The sequence below is a fragment of the Mastigoproctus giganteus genome, chromosome 2 (assembly GCF_048544385.1).
Source record: "Mastigoproctus giganteus isolate SK-2022 chromosome 2, ASM4854438v1, whole genome shotgun sequence".
NCBI lineage: Eukaryota > Metazoa > Arthropoda > Arachnida > Uropygi > Thelyphonidae > Mastigoproctus > Mastigoproctus giganteus.
The window spans coordinates 49,623,953-49,642,358 of record NC_143576.1 but is presented as its reverse complement, the minus strand read 5'-3'; the positions used below and the strand labels follow the sequence as shown (position 1 = coordinate 49,642,358).

At 40.5% G+C, this 18,406-nt stretch overlaps 1 protein-coding gene across 1 annotated transcript in view; it reads left to right on the top strand.

Moving 5' to 3' along the window:
- The window catches only part of mr (anaphase promoting complex subunit morula), a 596,234-nt gene that overhangs the window by 488,856 nt on the left and 88,972 nt on the right, over nt 1-18,406 (top strand). Inside the window, exon 12 of the mRNA XM_090388952.1 lies at nt 4,214-4,472. Coding sequence (XP_090245078.1) covers nt 4,214-4,472 — 259 coding nt within the window. The remainder of the gene's footprint in view (nt 1-4,213; nt 4,473-18,406) is intronic.

Genomic DNA, 18,406 nt, shown 5'->3' with positions numbered 1-18,406 from the left:
TCCGACATCCATCCTTCCTCAGTTTGAATTTATGCCCTCTCAGGTGATTATTCTGAGCAAGAGGAAGAATCGCATCGGCATTGAGCATGCTCAAGCCATTCAAAGCCTTATACACCTCTATCAGATCACCTCGCCGATGCCTAGTCTCCAGGCTCTGTAATTTGTAAAACTTAAGCCTTTCTTCGTAAGAGCAACCCTTTGTTCCATTCACTAATCTTGTTGCCCTTCTCTGTACTCGTTCCAGCAGCTCTACATCCTTCTTGAAATGAGGCCTCCAGACCTGTATACAGTACTCAAGGTGTGGCCTGACCAATGCCTTATACAAGGGAATAATCACATCCCTGTCCCTGCTAGAAAAATTCCTGTATATCATTGACAAGACACCATGAGCTACTCTTGCAGCTCGTCTGCACTGCTCAGAGAACTTCATATCTGCCTGCACAATTACGCCCAGTTCCTTTTCATTCTCTACCACTGTCAGCGTAGTACCACAGAGTTGATACGTTGATCTGGGGTTACTGTTTCCCATATGTATTACTTTACGTTTGTCAATGTTAAACTTCATTTGCCACCTCTCAGCCCATCTGCTCAACCTTTCCAGATCCTGTTGCAGCAGCATAGTATCAGTAGTGTCCTTAACAATCCTGCCAACCTTTGTATCATCTGCAAACTTGGACATTAAGCCTGATATACCATCATCAATATCATTTATAAATACAGAAAACAACAATGGACCCAACACTGAACCCTGAGGAACTCCACTAATAACATTAGTCCACGTTGAGCAGTGTCCATTGATTACCACTCTCTGTCTTCTGCCACTCAACCATCCCTTTATCCATAGCAGCAATTTGCCTCCAATGCCGCACTTCTCCAATTTGTGCAGCAGTCTTCCATGCGCAACAGTATCAAAAGCCTTTCTAAGATCCAAATATATAATATCAAAGTTATTCCCTGCATCCAGTTCTTTTGTGACTACATCATAGTATCCAATCAAATTGGTCAGACAAGACCTGCCCTTAACAAACCCATGCTGTGTCTGAGCTATAACTGAATTCTTGTCCAGATGATCCTGCAGTGCTTCTTTAACCAGTGCCTCCATTAATTTTCCTGGAACCGAAGTTAAACTAACAGGTCTATAATTACTTGTGTCAGCCTTTGATCCTCCTTTGTGAATTGGGGTTACATTTGCACATCTCCAGTCCATGGGTACCTCCCCTGAGTCCAAAGAAGCTCTCATAATTATGGCTAGGGGTTTGCTTACTTCCTTTGCTGCCTCCTTTAATATAACTGGATAGATCCCATCCACCTCGGGTGCCCTTTTTATGTTTATCCTCAACAATTTCTCCTCCACTTTGCTCTCAGTTATTAGAAAATCATCTAGCTCACTGCCAATGTTTACTTCACCTATGACATTCCCCTTCCTGAATAACTCCTCATGTGTGAATGTAGATTCAAAATACTCGTTTAGATTGTTAGCCACCTGAGCTGGATCCTCAACTGTTGAACCATCAACATCCAGTGGACCAATCTGATTCATCCCTTTCCTTCTTGAGTTTAAATAGGTAAAGAACTCTTTTCTGTTTTTCTTTGCATCCTTTGCCAAGGATTTCTCATAATCTGCCTTTGCCTGCCTAATCTCCTTTGTGACTTGGTTACAGTCCAACTTATATCTATCGTAGGCGTCCATGTCACCCATTAATTTGTATGTATCCCATGCATTTTTCTTCTCTGCCATATGTCTCATTAGTTCATCTGACAACCATTTTGGCCTGAACCTTGAACAGTATTTCTTGGTTGGTATGTAAAGCCTGGTAGCTTCCAAGATTAGTTCCTTGAATGCTTCCCATTTTGAATTTGCTGTTGGTAACATCATCAGTTGGTCCCACTGTATAGAATTTAAATACTCTCTCAGACCATCATAGTCGCCTTTACGAAAGCAAAAACCCTTCCCTTTACCTCTGATGGTAGTTACCTCCTTGAGTAAATCCCACTTCACACTGTGATCACTGCCACCCAGTGGTTCCTTTATCTGCAGATTCCTAATGCATGAAGAATCACTACTGATAATCAGATCAAGAGTATTACTCCCTCTAGTTGCCTCCCGAACATGCTGGTGTAGAAAACAATCATCCAATAAATCTACAAAAGCCTTGCCAGTGTGCGAGTGACCAACCCACAAATTCCAGTCAATATCTGGGAAATTAAAATCCCCCATTATAAGACTCTCTGATTTACTGGCCCATTCTATTTCCCTGTACCGTATCTTATTATACTCATCAGAGTCATTAGGCCTATAGCACAATCCTACTCTCAATTTTGATTTACCTATGCTTATTTCACACCAAACTGACTCGACACTGCCCTGTCCATCGATGTCGACTGGCTTCACTTCCTTGGATTTTGTGTTTTTTAACTAATAGCATAACCCCTCCTCCCTTCCTATCCTGTCTATCCTTTCTGTAGACGTTGTACTCCCCAAATTCCAGTTCTGCATTGCTTATATCTGTGTGACACCACGTCTCTGATATCCCAACAATATCTGCCTTTGATGTTTTGAGTAATACCTCAAATTCATCAAATTTATTTACTAAACTCCTAGCATTGGTGTACACGCAAGTATACATGCACCTGTTTCTATTCTTAGCTACCCTAACACAACCCATGTGTTTACTTGTACCGCAATGACTTCCAGCAGTCTCTGAAATATCCTGCATCATGTTTTTCAGGCTTCTGCTCATTCCAATAGAAGCAGTGCAAGAATCTCTTTCACTTCTGCCAGTGGCTACTCTTAATCCATTAGTCTTTGTCTCCCCCCAAGCTAGCAGTTTTCCGACCCACCTAACACTGCCTCGATAGCATCAGCAAATATTCTTGCACCCTTTCTATTTAAGTGTATCCCATCCCTGTAGAAGCAATCTCTCCTGTTAACAAGTACATTCCAGGCTGAAAAAAATTCTATCCCTTGAGCCTTGCACAATCTTTCCAGGCCCGAATTGATCGACAAGGCTCTCATCATATACTCCTTCCTATCGTGTCTGGGCAGAATTGCAGACACTTTCAAATTCAACCCTACTTCACGGCTTTTTTCCAACAGAATTTACTGGCCCACTCTATTTCTCCGTATAGTTGTTCATTGTACTCAGGCCTATAACAAACTCCTACCCTCATTTTTGCTTTCCCAGTGCTTTTGACACACTAAACTGACTCAACATATTGCACTGCCCGTCTATGTCAACTGGATGCACTTCCTTAGATTTTGTTTCCTAACTAACAGCATAATCCCCTCCTCCCTTTCTTTCCTTTCTATACACATTGTACTCCCCCAAATTCCAATTCTGCATCCCTTATATCTGAGTGGCATTACATCTCTGATATCTGAACAATATCTGCCTTGGATGTCTTAGCCAGCACTTCAAATTTATCAAATTTATTTACTATACTCCAAGCATTGGTGTACATGCAAGTATACATGCACGTATTCTTACTCTTCGTTACTCTAACACATCCCATGTATTTACTTGCTTCATGACCCTCCAGCAGTTCTTGAAATCCCCATCAACTGGCTTTCTGGGCAGCTGCCCATTCAAATAGAAGCAATGCAAGAATCATTTCCACCTCTGCCTGTGGCTACTATTGATCTATTAGTCCGTGAATCCTCCGAAGCTAGCAGTTTTCCAACCCACCTAACAGTGCCGTAATAGCATCAGCAAATATTCTTGCACACCTTCTATTTAAGTGTATCCCATTGCTGTTGAAGCAGTTTCTCCTGTTAACAAACACAGACCACGCTGAGAAAAATTCCAACCCATGAGCCCTGCACAATCTCTCCAGGGCCAAATTGATTGACAATGCTCTCATCATATACTCCCTCCTATCGTGTCTGGACAGGATTGCAAACACTTTCAAATTTAACCCTAACTCGTGACTTTTTGTTCACCATTTACCTGAACTTGCTTGGTAAATCCGCAGGTCTCTTACACGTAATATCATTAGTGCCAACGTGTACAACATATCACCTTTTGTGTCCTTAAAAGAAGATATCTGCTCTATAACGTCATCGACTTTTGCCCCTGGCAGACATACCCTGGTGCTATCCACCTATCCTTTGACACAGTATATTTCTTGTTTCCCTAATAGTTGAGTCACCATCAATAACAATAAGCAATAGTATATGGTAAATTTGACTAGAAATTTTTTTTTCCCCTTTCAGGATTTTCCTGTACATGCAATGATCCTATCTGCTCAGTTTTGGCCAGCATTCCGTGAAGAGAGTCTTAAAGTGCCACCTATCATTTTGAAAGCACTAATGAATTATACACATGCTTTTGAAATGCTAAAAGGAAACCGTACTCTTAACTGGAAGCCTCACTTAGGCCAAGTACAACTTACTGTAGAACTGAAAGACAGAATACTTACACTTTGTGTTTCACCTGTGCATGCTACAATAATCTGGCATTTCCAAGAAAAAGGTGAGCTAATCATTAAGCAAAGTCTGTTGTATTTTATGTTTTTCTTTTACGCTTTTGTTGATTACTAATTTGTACATCAGTGTTTAACTGCGCTTAATTACATGTGTAGTTATGGTGAATATTAACTATAACTACCTTTTTTTTTGCTTGTTTGGTTGCTTTGGTTGCCTGTATTTTAATTTATTTTATTTTCTAGCAAACTTCAGATATGAAGACTTATTGAAATTTAGAGTACCAGGAAATGGTTGTGGGTTCAACCAGAAGTTTGTTGATGTTGGATTTGAATTAGTATTAATAAGGCTAAACAATGCAAGGAAGCACTTTTTATGCATCAGCAAAAAAGAATAAATAAATAAATAATAATAAAATAAAACAAGACAGAATATTCATACTATTTCCATTCTCACATGGTAACCATCGACATCTGTTTGAATTTATCCCATCTAATTGCGTTAGCATTAGCATGAGCACAAGATGCAAGAAAGCAAGCTTATATAGCATCAGCCAAAAGAAAAAAAAAAAAAAAAAAAAAAAAAAAAACTTATTCCACCCAAAAAACCCGCTGGCTGAAGACAAACTTCCGCACATCTATCCTACAGCCTTCTTTCCTCAATTTGAATTTATGCCCTCTCAGGTGATTATTCTGAGCAAGACGATGAATCCCATCAGCATTGAGCATGCTCAAACCATTCAAGATTTTACATACACCTCAATCAGATCACTTCGCAGGTGCCTAGTCTCCAGACACCGTAATTTGCAAAACTTAAGCCTTTCTTTATAAGAGCAACCCTTTGTTCTGTTTACTAATCTTGTTGCCCTTCTCTGTACTCGTTCCAACAGCTCTACATCCTTCTTAAAATTAGGCCTACAGACCTGTATACAGTACTCAAGGTGTGGCCTGACCATTGCCTTATACAAGGGATAATCACCTCCTTATCCCTGCTAGAAAAATTCCTGTATATCATTAGCATTAGCAGAGGCATATGATGCAAGAAAGCAAGCTTATGCAGCAACAGCCAAAAAAAAAAAAAAAAAAAACACTTCCATTTCATCCCTCCGTCCGTTTGAAATACCTGTCCAGCTGAGCGTTAAATTTATTTAGGCTATCAACCTCCATAAGAAGGGATGGAAGTCTGTTCCACCAACCAACCAACCACCCGCTGGCTAAAGGCAAATTTCCGCACATCTATCCTACATCTGTCTTTCCTCAATTTGAATTTATGCCCTGTCAGGTGATTATTCTGAGCAAGAGGAAGAATCCCATCGGCACTGAGCATGCTCAAAGCATTCAAGGCTTAATACACTTCTATCAGATCACCTCGCCGGTGCCTAGTCTACAGACACTGTAATTTGCAAAACTTAAGCCTTTCTTCGTAAGAGCAACCCTTTGTTCCATTCACTAATCTTGTTGCCCTTCTTTGTACTCATTCCAGCAGCTCTACATCCTTCTTGAAATGAGGCCTCCAGACCTGTATACAGTACTTAAGGTGTGGCCTGACCATTGCCTTATACAAGGGAATAATCACCTCCTTATCCTTGCTAGAAAAATTCCTGTATATCATTGACAAGACACCATGAGCTACTCTTGCAGCCCGTCTGCACTGCTCAGAGAACTTCATATCTACCTGCACAATTACCCCCAGGTCCTTTTCATTCTCTACCAATGTCAGGGTAGTACCACAGAATTCATACATTGCTCTGGGGGTTACTGTTTCCCATGTGTAGTACTTTACATTTTTTTCAATGTTAAACTTCATTGGTCACCTCTCAGCCCATCTGCTCAACCTTTCTAGATCCTGTTGCTGCAGCAGCATAGTATCAGTAGTGTCCTTAACAACCCTGCCAACCTTTGCATCATCTGCAAACTTGGACATTAAGCTTGATATACCATCATCAATATCATTTATAAATACAGAAAACAATAATGGACCCAACACTGAACCCTGAGGGACTCCACTAATAACATTAGTCCACGATGAGCAGTGTCCATTGATTACCACTCTTTGTCTTCTCCCCCTCAACCATCCCTTTATCCATAGCAGCAATTTGCCTCCAATGCCATACTGCTCCAATTTGTGCAGCAGTCTTCCATGTGCAACAGTATCAAAAGCCTTTCTAAGATCCAAATATATAATATCAAAGTTATTCCCTGCATCATAGTATCCAATCAAATTGGTCAGGCAAGACTTTCCGTTAACAAAACCGTGCTGTGTCCGAGCTATAACTGAAGTCTTGTCTAGATGATTCTGCAGTGCTACTTTAACCAGTTCCTCCATTAATTTTCCTGGAACAGAAGTTAAACTCACAGGTCTATAATTACTTGTGTCAGCCTTTGATTGTCCTTTGTGAATTGGGGTCACATTTGGACATCTCTAGTCTATGGGTACCTCCCCTGAGTCTAAAGAAGCTCTCATAATTGTGGCTAAGAGTTTGCTTACTTCCTTTGCTGCTTCCTTTAATATAACTGGATAGATCCCATCCACCCCAGGTGCTTTTTTTTATGTTTATCCTCAACAATTTCTCCTCCACTTTCCTCTCATTTATTACAAAATCATCTAGCTCACTGCCAGAGTTTACTTCACCTCTGGCATTCCCCTTCCTGAATAACTCCTAATGTGTGAATGTAGATGCAAAATACTCGTTTAGTTTGTTAGCCACCTGAGCAGGATCCTCAACTCTTGAACCAGCAATATCCAGTGGACCAATCTGATTCATCCTTTTCCTTCTAGAGTTTACATAGGTAAAGAACTCTTTTCTGTTTTTCTTTGCATCCTTTGCCAAGGATTTCTCATAATCTGCCTTTGCCTGTCTAATCTCCCTTGAGACTTTGTTACAGACCAGCTTATATCTGTCATAGGCTTCCAAGTCACCCATTAATTTATATGTATCCGATGCATTTTTCTTCTCTGCCATATGTCTCATTAGTTCATCTGACATCCATTTAGGCCTAAACCTTGAACAATATTTCTTAGTTGGTAATTAAAGCCTAGTAACTTCCAAGATAAGTTCTTTGAATGCTTCCCATTTTGAATTTGTTGTTGGGAACATCATCAGTTGGTCCCACTGTATAGAATTTAAATACTGTCTCAGACCATCGCAGTCGCCTTTACGAAAGCAAAAACCCTTCCCTTTACCCCTGATGGTAGTTACCTCTTTGAGTAAATCCCACTTCAGCACAATGCGATCACTGCCACCTAGTGGTTCCTTTATTTGCTGATTCATAATGAATGAAGAATCACTACTGATAATCAGATCAAGAGTATTACTCCCTCTAGTTGCCTCCCGAACATGCTGATGTAGAAAACAATCATCCAATAAATCCACAAAATCTTTGCTAGTGTGTGAGTGACCAACCCACAAATTGCAGTCAATATTTGACTGGAATTTGTGGTCTGATTGCCAGGGTCTTTCTTTTGAGCCCCCAGTATGCCCGACTGATCCTGGCAATCATACCTGCATAATTTCTCACTTTCTTCACCAAGTATGGCGTCTCCGTAGCCAGGTGGGCAGGAGCAGCAGTGCGTAGCACACGCTTCTTGATTAGACCAGTGTTCGAGCCCGTGACCACCAAATGCAGAGGATGCTGAGAGGTCAGGGAATGACCACCGCATATCTCCGGAGCAATGTGGCCTTAGTTGCTAATGCTCCAAATAACAAACAAACTAACAAACACCAAGTAGATCAAATGGGGGTAAAAAGTTAATTTTGAATCAAAGACCACTCCAAGATATTTTAGTTCTGGTACCATTTTTATAGTGGTTGTGTTAATTTTGATTTGTGGACGTCTTCTTATGTCCAAATTGGTTTTTAAATGTACAGCAAACTCTCGATTTACCAGGATCGAAAAAAAAAAAAAAAATCGACCAGATATCATAAAATTCAACTAATCCGTAGAATAGGTATGAACTGATGTTTTGCAAGTCATAAATAAGTGACAAGAAGCGACTTTATAAGTCGTCATTTGATTAGTGTGCCTGTTATCTTGCATCCCCTGCTGTCTTCACATCCGCCGCTTAAAAAAAAAAAAGAGAGAGAGAGAGAAAGACCAAATGTTTAGTTTGTTTTAGTGCGTCGCATCCATTGTAGTGTTCCATCGCACCACAAAAGGACAAATTTTAATTCGTTATTTTATTTTGAAATAAAAAATTCCGACATCAGGGATGTCGGAATTTTTTTTTTTTTTTTTTTTTAATCCTAACTTTTTTTCTTTCTTTCTCTTTTTTTTTTTTTTTTTTTTTTTTTTGTTTGTTTAGAAATCGCGAAAATAATGATCAAACGCAAGAGTTGTGCTTTCAGTTGAAAAAAAAACTTTAAATTATTTCAAATTTTGAAAACGGTTCATCTGTTAAATCTCTAAAGAACCATTATAATGTTGGTGACCACACCATACGCGACATTGTAAAAAGTAAAGGGAAGCCTCATATTGGATATGCAAGTAATGCTTGGTAAGCTCTTTATCTATTGCCATACTTTTTACGTAGGTTGCTGAACATTTTTCGATACAGCAAATCCCCAACTTACGTAGCTTTGGACTTACATTATGTTATTTATAATTTTTTTATATGACTGAAGATTTTAAATGAAGGGGACACACATTTCACCATAATGTAAAGGCTCACAGAATTGCAGCTATCGGTATTATCACAAATTCAGTAAGATCGAGTTTACTGGCCATTTATAATTAATTGCACTAACAGAAAAGCCCAATAACCTGGAAAGTGCAAATTGTGTTTATTGATTTATGGTAATGACCTCCAGAAATGTGCTTTAGTAAAATGTCAGCTCGCGTGGAGTGATAATAGTGAGTTTTCGCTTTAACCCTGTGAAATTCTTTTCAGAAAATTTAATTTTGACTGTTATCATGGTACCGACTAAGAGAATAAGTGACGGCGGTACTAGTAAATTTATCAACAAAAGGAAGGCGATCGAGTTGGATTAGAAAACTAAAATAATAAAGATGAATGAAAATTACCAAACTTCAACAAGCATCGCGCGGAATTCAGATTTGTCAGTGTCAAAGGTGAACACAATAAAGGAGAAAGGCAGAATGCGAGAAGCGGTCGGCACCAATGAAGGTCAACTGCAATAATAGCCAAGGCTACAAAATACATACCAGTTTTTACAGTACAATAACATGCGTTTTTTCTTCCTTTTATGTTTTTTTTTTCTCCTTAAGTACCCCTCTGGCTACTTCACTGCTGTTCCCAGATAAATTTTTTAATTGAACTAATTAAAAATACATAACTATTTTTCTTCATTCTTCTGAGGATATTATGTGGTTTTTGTAATTTTGGCATATCGGGGATATCCCCGATATGCCAAAATTACAAAATGACTAATAAAATATTGCTGCTATATAGCCACAATATTTTATTAGTCATTCCCGAGTTACACAATCCTCGACTTACGTAATAAGTCCTGGAATGTATCTCTTACGTATGTCGGGGACTTACTGTATTTTTGGATTAACCGGGAAATCGACTATCCGGTAATATTTTTTTACCATCTATCGCAGAAAATAGAGTCTACTGTATTTGTTTGGTTTTCAGGTGATATTTTGAGCATGTGCATTTGTGCCCATTCCTGCAGCTGCAAGAGGGCAGCATTTGATCTTTGCTCTATAACCACTCTTGTGTTACCTTTTACAAGGAAAATCATGTCATCTGCAAAGGCCTGGCTTTCTACGGGACCCAGATCCAAAGCCAGAAATTCGTCCAGAACAATGTTCCAGAAGAAAGGGCCAAGGATTGAACCCTGCGGACAGCCTTTATTCACAGGGCATGTCTATTCCCTGGAACCTTGTGCATACTGAGACACATCTGTCTGTAAGATAGCCATTTATTACCTTATAGAGGTTTTGTGGGGCATTTGCTGAGGCTCCTAAGGACACTAGGCCACCAAAGTGAGTCAAATGCCCCAGAAAAGTCAATGGAGATTGCCAGCATATATTTCTCCTCTGAGTTTTTAACTGTTGTCAGTAGGTGGTGCATGGCATCCTCCGTAGAGTTGCCCTGCTTAAAACCATACTGATTATTACAATGTAAACCTGCTTCTGTGTAGTCTTTCATATATTTTCCCTAGTACAGGGAGCAGGACTATTGGTCTATATGATTTGGGAGTAGGTTTCTCGCTGTTTTTTCCATATTTTTGGGAATATATCTTCTGTCATACAGTTATTATATAGTGCTATCAATTTTTCTGGTGCTATTTCTGCTAATTTTTTCATAATCTCAACCTCTAAGAGATTGAGATCTGGGCATTTATTGTTTTTGGTTTTAGATTGTGCTATTTCTAAGTCTTTAGTAAACAGAGGTTCAATATTGGCATTGTCATATTCAGCGTTTTCTTTTATAATGTCTAGCTGGGTAGGGAAATGTTCCCCAGTTTCAGTCTGAATAATACTGTCTAGGATGTTATTTACAAAATCCGCCCAACACAGGGTTGGGGATCCATGTGGTTTAACAGTAGTTTCCAAGACATCTCCTCTTGGCTTGTTGGTCATCATCTCAGCTTGTTGGTCGCTATTCTGTAAACAACTCCCCAAGGGTTATTGTTTCCAGTAGCTCCCACCAAGTGCCTCCAGCATTCCATTTTTTCTTGTCTCTTATGGGGGCTGTATACTGATTCCTGAGAGTTCTATAAGAATCTCTCAGTGCATCCACCTCATTTTGTGGCCAAAATGTTCTGGCTCTTTGAAAATTTCTCCTTGCCTGGTGCACCCTTCTCCTGAGTATAGTCAATTCAGGACACCACCAGGGGACTGCCTGCTTCCTCTGCTTTTTCTGTGGGATAGACATGTTTGTTGTTTTTATTAAAATGTTTGTCACAGTCAGTGCTTGCTCGTCCGGGCTACAGTTGCCTGGTCTAAACCACTCATTTTCCTGTTTTTGCAGCTCAGCTGCTGTATGTTCTGTGAAAATCTGCCAGTTTGGCTTTTTGAGGTTATACCTTTTGGTATCCAACAAGGAGTGTTTGGGTTATTTGTAATTGCCTGTTTGGTGATGGCTCGATCTGATGTGGTCCAGGCTGGCTGGACACACCAGTATGTAATTTTATAGGCTATTGACATTGATGTCACTCTCCGACATGGTACTGCTAAAAGTTGGTAAGTTATTAGGTTGATTTATCACTTGAAAGGGTGAGGCGGCTATAGAATCTGATAATATCTGGCCATTTTCTCTGTCTTTTGTATGGCTATGCCATAAGGCTGACTGGCAGTTCACACTATGATATTTGCTGTAGGTAGCAGGTCTGTGACTGCTTGTAAATATTCTATTGTAGGATTTATATCTTCACCAGGTCTGGAATAAAGTGAGATAGCATAGAACTGTCCCACACCACTAGTAATATAAGCACACACACTGCTGTTGGGGAGCAGAGGTGACCCACCTTTTTGACTGTAAGGTCAGTGTTTTTCACTACTATTGCTGTAGAAGGGACACCCAAGGTGCATTCTATGATTTTGTAGTTTCTTGGGTATCCTTGAACCCTACTGATATGTGTGTTTGGTTCTTGGAGTACCAATATATCTATGTCATTTTCTTCTAATTTGAGTTTGATCTGATCTACAGCAGCTCTTGCTCTTTGAGCATTCAATTGACCGAGCTTTAGACCCTAGTCACGTTTATATTTTCAATCTGGCCCATAATTGGTCCTAGATTGTATAAGTTTTACCATTTTTTTTATAGCAGGAGCATTTGTCATCCCTGATGCTGTGTGCATAGTATGGGGAAATGTTCCCTGAATCTATCGCTGGTCCTGCCAGCATAGATTCTCTGTTGTCCTGCAGTGCCTTCCATATTTTAGGTGTAATTTCTGCTATTATGTTAAATGATTCATTCATTTCTGTTGCTTTTGGTTCTACTTTTTAGAAGGAATTCAGCAGGAAATGCATCTATTGCCATTATGCTACTGCAGTTTTTAAAGTATATATCCATCATTACGTCTTTTTCTAATGTTGCCTCTGTTACATCAAAAATTAAGATGTGGGGATTTTTTCCTTTTGGCTTTTCTGTTTTAAGTCCAAGTTTTGTGACTTTAGGTATTGCCTCCACCTTTTTTAAATCCTCTTTATTTGCTACTTCCAGTAGCACCCCATTTTCTTTCACTTTTCTCATACTGTTAATTTTTATGTCCTTTAAGTAGGGCTTTAGTTGTGTCATCACTGTTCTTTGACAGCCTCACTGGATTTGTGGGCTGAGGCAGACATTGCTTTTAGTATGACAGTATTTGTTTCTTTATTTCTGAATGTTTGCTTTGTCTTGTTAACCTCTTTCGGCTGTGTAGCCACTGCTTTATTTGCCCTTGCTACTTGGGCATAACTTAATGTGTTGATCTCTTTATAATTATTTTTTTTCTTCTGTCACAGTTTCCACTTTGGTTTTTAAAACTCTGTTTTCTGTGTTCAACCCTATGACTCTCTGCTCCAAGACTTTCCAGCAGTTGACTATCTGTAGTCTTGCTGCAGACGTTATTCTATTTGTTTGCTTGTGGAGAAAGTCTTCTTGGTATAGTTTTAACTCTTTAATTTGTTTGATTGGGTCTTGAATCCGGTTAATGGTTTCAAACCTTATTTCCTCTTCTGTTTTGTTCTCTATATTTTCATTGCTATCTTTTTCTTTGTTCTCTTTATTTTCTGTTTGATTTCTCCTTTTTTTTGCCGTTTTCATACCAGGGGGGCCTGAGGGACAGGCTTTAGTCTTCGTTATTTATTTGCTCATTGTTGTTGGGGGTTCTTTCCCTTAAAACTCTGATATCTGAGTCTGGGATATCCTCTATATTTAAGTCAGGGTTGACTCCTAGTTTCTGCATTTTTTCATCCATATTTATGTCCTTTGCAGTCATTCTGGCCATATTATATTGTTTCTTCGGTTGGGAGAAATAATTTGATGTGTCTGTTCAAAATTAGACCTTGTTATAACCCAAGTAATGGGGTTTCCCAGTTTTGGCGGGAAAAGCGCCTTGAACAAAGGAAACTATCTTAAATCTGTTACTACATCTAAGTTCCCCATTAAAGATAACCTTGATATAACTTGTTTTCTGTCTAAAGTCCGCTAGGTGACCACGTGTGTCGGTCGACTAAATTTGGTCTCTTAAATTTTGCTTATTAATATAGTACTAATGGATTATTTTGGATTTCCCTTGGATCTACAGGTTTCTATCTGTGATGGTGAGTTTATCCATGTCTTTTTTACGGCAAACTTCTAAGGCGTCGCCGATTTCTGAGCATTTTTAATTTTTGCTTTGTCTTGCTCTACTGACGAACGTTCACAATGGCTACGCCATATAGGTCTGACCGTTGATTATTGTCTATTGGTTTTCGATTTGTAATCTTAATTGTCTCCTTGCAATTATAGTTGTAATTTAGTGTTCCCAGAATGGCCTGCATTATTTTATTTTAGAAGAAGTTAAATTCTGATAGATTTGCTGCAGTATTATATAAAGAATTGTGTGGGTTTTTATTTTTGCAGCAATAAAATATTTTTTGTCGTGGCAGTCTTTGCTTCTTCTCCGACCTGCTGAATACAAGCCTTCGTTTACCACGTCAGGTCACGTGGTACACGTTGCCACTCCGCTATTGGCCTTTGCCTTCGAAAGGTGGACACAGCTGCTCACATTTGGATTAATTGCATTTCTAATTCAACATTCTTTATTATTATTATTATTATTATTATTATTCATCTGGTTATTAATCATTGCTTATGACGTCACAGTATTTATTAATGATTTTATTGATATGCAAATTTAATTCTTCATCACGTGGTCCTTATAGCTATATATTCTGCTGAACTTCGTAGTGTGATTTTTCTGTCTTGTTCCCTAGTGGCAATAGTTGGAATTACAATTTTCGGTAAATTGTGATTTTCTTCAGTAGACCAGTTTCAGGAGATTGCCTATTATATCTGTAGACAGTTATATCAGTAGACTATTATATCAATAGACTGTTCTCAGCACACTGATACATCCCGAACAACAGATAACGCGTATCCGACATGAGTTCCCGCGAGGAATCTAGCTCCGCCGCTGGAGAGGACTCGGATCCAACTAACCTCCTCCTCCCCCTTAAGGCAAACAGCCGATCTCGGAAAAAGAACAGTAAACAGAGATCCAGGGTACGTCCATTTTGCTCCACTAACAGTCCATCCCCAGTTGATAATGGCAGATCACCCTCTGTTGATCCTGAACAATCAATTGCAGCTAAACTAGACTTCAGCATCTCTACTCCAGTTGCTGCCGCCATCTTGGAATCGCTTGCCCACGCTTCTCCTGCTCCCCCTTCTGCACAACCAGCTCTACCTTCTTCAATCCAACCAGCTGCCCCTGTTTCTCCTACCCCAGCTCATCCTGCAGCCTCTTCCTCTGCTTCTTCGAAAATGGCTACCTCAGCTCCATCACGCACATCAGTTAAAAAATCTACTCCGTCACTTTCTGCCCTTGAGCGGACTGTTGCATCAGGGCTCCCATCCTCGAACAGACTTGCTATCCCTGTCTCCTCTGCCCCTGCTGTCACTGCTTCTGCTGACTCCTCATCCCCTCATCAAGTAATATCTACGCTGCATAAAAATCTAGTTGCATTCCTAAACCACGACAATAACAGATTTACTAGGTCGGCAGCAAATACTGTGCAGGAACTGTGGGCTAGACTGGAGACTATCTCTACAGCTCTCCTGATTGACAATGAAAAGCTCCCTGGCAATTAATGAAGAGTCAGGTCCCAGACAAGCATCCTTGAAAGAGTGCTTGATACCTTATCCAAGCTCCCTGCAACTGCAACTCTTCCTGCACCGGAAGCCCCCTCACAGAATAGCATTAGCATTAGCATTAGTAGAGGCATTTGATGCAAGAAAGCAAGCTTATGCAGCATCAGCCAAAAAAAAAAAAAAAAAAAAACCACTTCCACTTCACCCCTCTGTTCGTTCAAAATACCTGTCCAGCTGAGCCTTAAACTTATTTAGGCTATCAACCTCCACCACAAGGGATGGAAGTCTGTTCCACCAACCAACCACCCGCTGGCTAAAGGCAAATTTCCGCACGTCTATCCTACATCTGTCTTTCCTCAATTTGAATTTATGCCCTCTCAGGTGATTTTTCTGAGCTAGAGGAAGAATCCCATCAGCATTGAGCATGCTTAAACCATTCAAGGCTTTATACACCTCTATCAGATCACCTCGCTGGTGCCTAGTCTCCAGACACTGTAATTTGCAAAACTTAAGCCTTTCTTCGTAAGAGCACCCCTTTGTTCCATTCACTAATCTTGTTGCCCTTCTCTGTACTCGTTCCAGCAGCTCTACATCCTTCTTGAAATGAGGCCTCCAGACCTGTATACAGTACTCTAGGTGTGGCCTGACCATCGCCTTATACAATGGAATAATCACCTCCTTATCCCTGCTGAAAAAATTCCTGTATATCATTGACAATACTCCATGAGCTACTCTTGCAGCCCGTCTGCACTGCTCAGAGAACTTCATATCTGCCTGCACAACCACCCCCAAGTCCCTTTCATTCTCTACCACTGTCAGTGTAGTACCACAGAGTTGATACGTTGCTCTGGGGTTGCTGTTTCCCATGTGTAGTACTTTACATTTGTCAATGTTAAACTTCATTTGCCACCTCTCAGCCCATCTGCTCAACCTTTCCAGATCCTGTTGCAGCAGCATAGTGTCAGTAGTGTCCTTGACAACCCTGCCAACCTTTGTATCGTCTGCAAACTTGGACATTAAGCCCGATATACCATCATCAATATCATTTATAAATACAGAAAACAATAATGGACCCAACACTGAGCCCTGAGGGACTCCACTAATAACATCAGTCCACGATGAGCAGTGTCCATTGATTACCACTCTCTGTCTTCTCCCCCTCAACCACCCCTTTATCCATAGCAGCAATTTGCCTCCAATGTCACACTGCTCCAATTTGTGTAGCAGTCTTCCATGTGCAACAGTATCAAAAGCCTTTCTAAGATCCAAGTATATAATATCAAAGTTATTCCCTGCATCCAGTTCTTTTGTGACTGCATCATAGTATCCAATCAAGTTGGTCAGGCAAGACTTCCCCTTAACAAAACCATGCTGTGTCTGAGCTATAACTGAAGTCTTGTCTAAATGATCCTGCAGTGCTTCTTTAACCAGTGCCTCCATTAATTTTCCTGGAACAGAAGTTAAGCTCACAGGTCTATAATTACTTGTGTCAGCCTTTGATCCTCCTTTGTGAATTGGGGTCACATTTGCACATTTCCAGTCTCTGGGTACCTCCCCTGAGTCAAACGAAGCTCTCATAATTATGGCTAAGGGTTTGCTTACTTCCTTTGCTGCCTCCTTTAATATAACTGGATAGATCCCATCCACCCCGGGTGCCTTTCTTGTGTTTATCTTCAACAGTTTCTCCTCCACTTTACTCCCAGTTATTTCAAGATTCTGTAGCTTACTGCTAGAGTTGAATACACCTCTGGCATTCCCCTCGCTGAATAACTCCTCATGTGTGAATGTCGATGCAAAATATTCATTTAGTTTGTTAGCTACCTGAGCAGGATCATCAACACTTGACCCATCAATATCAAGTGGACCAATCTGATTCATCCCCTTCCTTCTAGAGTTTACATAAGTAAAGAACTCTTTGCTGTTTTTCTTTGCATCCCTTGCCAAGGATTTCTCGTAATCTGCCTTCGCCTGCCTAACCTTCTTTGTAACTTGGTTGCATATCAACTTGCATCTATCATAGGCTTCTGTGTCATGTGTTAATTTGTATGTATCCCATCCATTTTTCTTCTCTGCCATATGCCTCATAAGTTCATCTGATATAAAGTTCATCTGAATAAAGAACTACCACTCAGATCCTATGCCTCGGCAGCTATGACGGCATCTGCTACATCATCTCAAGGACTGTCCCACCTCCCACAACTAGCCAAAGCTGACACCCAAAAACCTCAGCATCTTCTCCTGGTCCGTGCATCTGAACAGTCAAAACTGAAGACTAGTGGAGAGGTGAAAGAAATAGTACAGAATACGCTAGAGAACGACTTCTAGTCATTGAGAGCAATTAGGAACTGGGGAGTTCTTCTTGAAATCACAACCAAGGAGGATCTAGACAACATCGCAGCTGCCAGCCCATTTCACTCTGCTGGAGTCACTGTGAATCCCCCCAAGCACACCAATCCATCTATACTGGTGTACGATCTTCCCACAAGTGTTACCAAAGATGAGATGCTTGAGGACTTGTTCTACAAAAATCTTGCTGACCATGGCGTCACCCTTGAGGAAATAAAACAGGATATCAACCTCTGGTTCACAATCAAAGCTAATTCCAGTTGTGCAGCTCACCACGTCATCACACTATCACCTGGAATCTTCAGAATGATCATGTCACTTGACAGGATTTTTCTTGGGTGTAGTTCTCACAAGTTCCGCCCGTTCACCATGGTGACTAAATGCTTTTTGTGTCTTGGATATGGACATACATCCCAGCACTGTACGCACTCATCCCCTACATGTGGACACTGTGCCCGTAGTGGCCACGTTCATGCAGGATGTCCAAACAAGGATGAGAATCCTAGCTGCGCGAACGGCAAGAGAAGACGTTGTGAACATGGGCACTCTGTGCGGGATGTAGCCTGTCCTGAATACCAGCAAGCATTAGAGCAAGTAAGACTAAGGACCGCCAATGAATAACCCCCAAACTATTCAACCACAGCTCCGAGCTGGACAGGGCAATTCCTCTCCTTCCAATCCACAAATCCACAGTCTCACCAGCAACAGCCATAATGCGAAACTTAGTCATGCAGATCAATGGTCACAGATCCTGCACTGTCGCTGATGAACTCCAATGTGCAGCGGAGGAGCACTCTATAGATATAATATCAATCCAGGAATCCTATGCCTCCAATATGAAACTCGGTAACTCATTTAAAGTCACGGGATTCTCCATCCACACTCAAG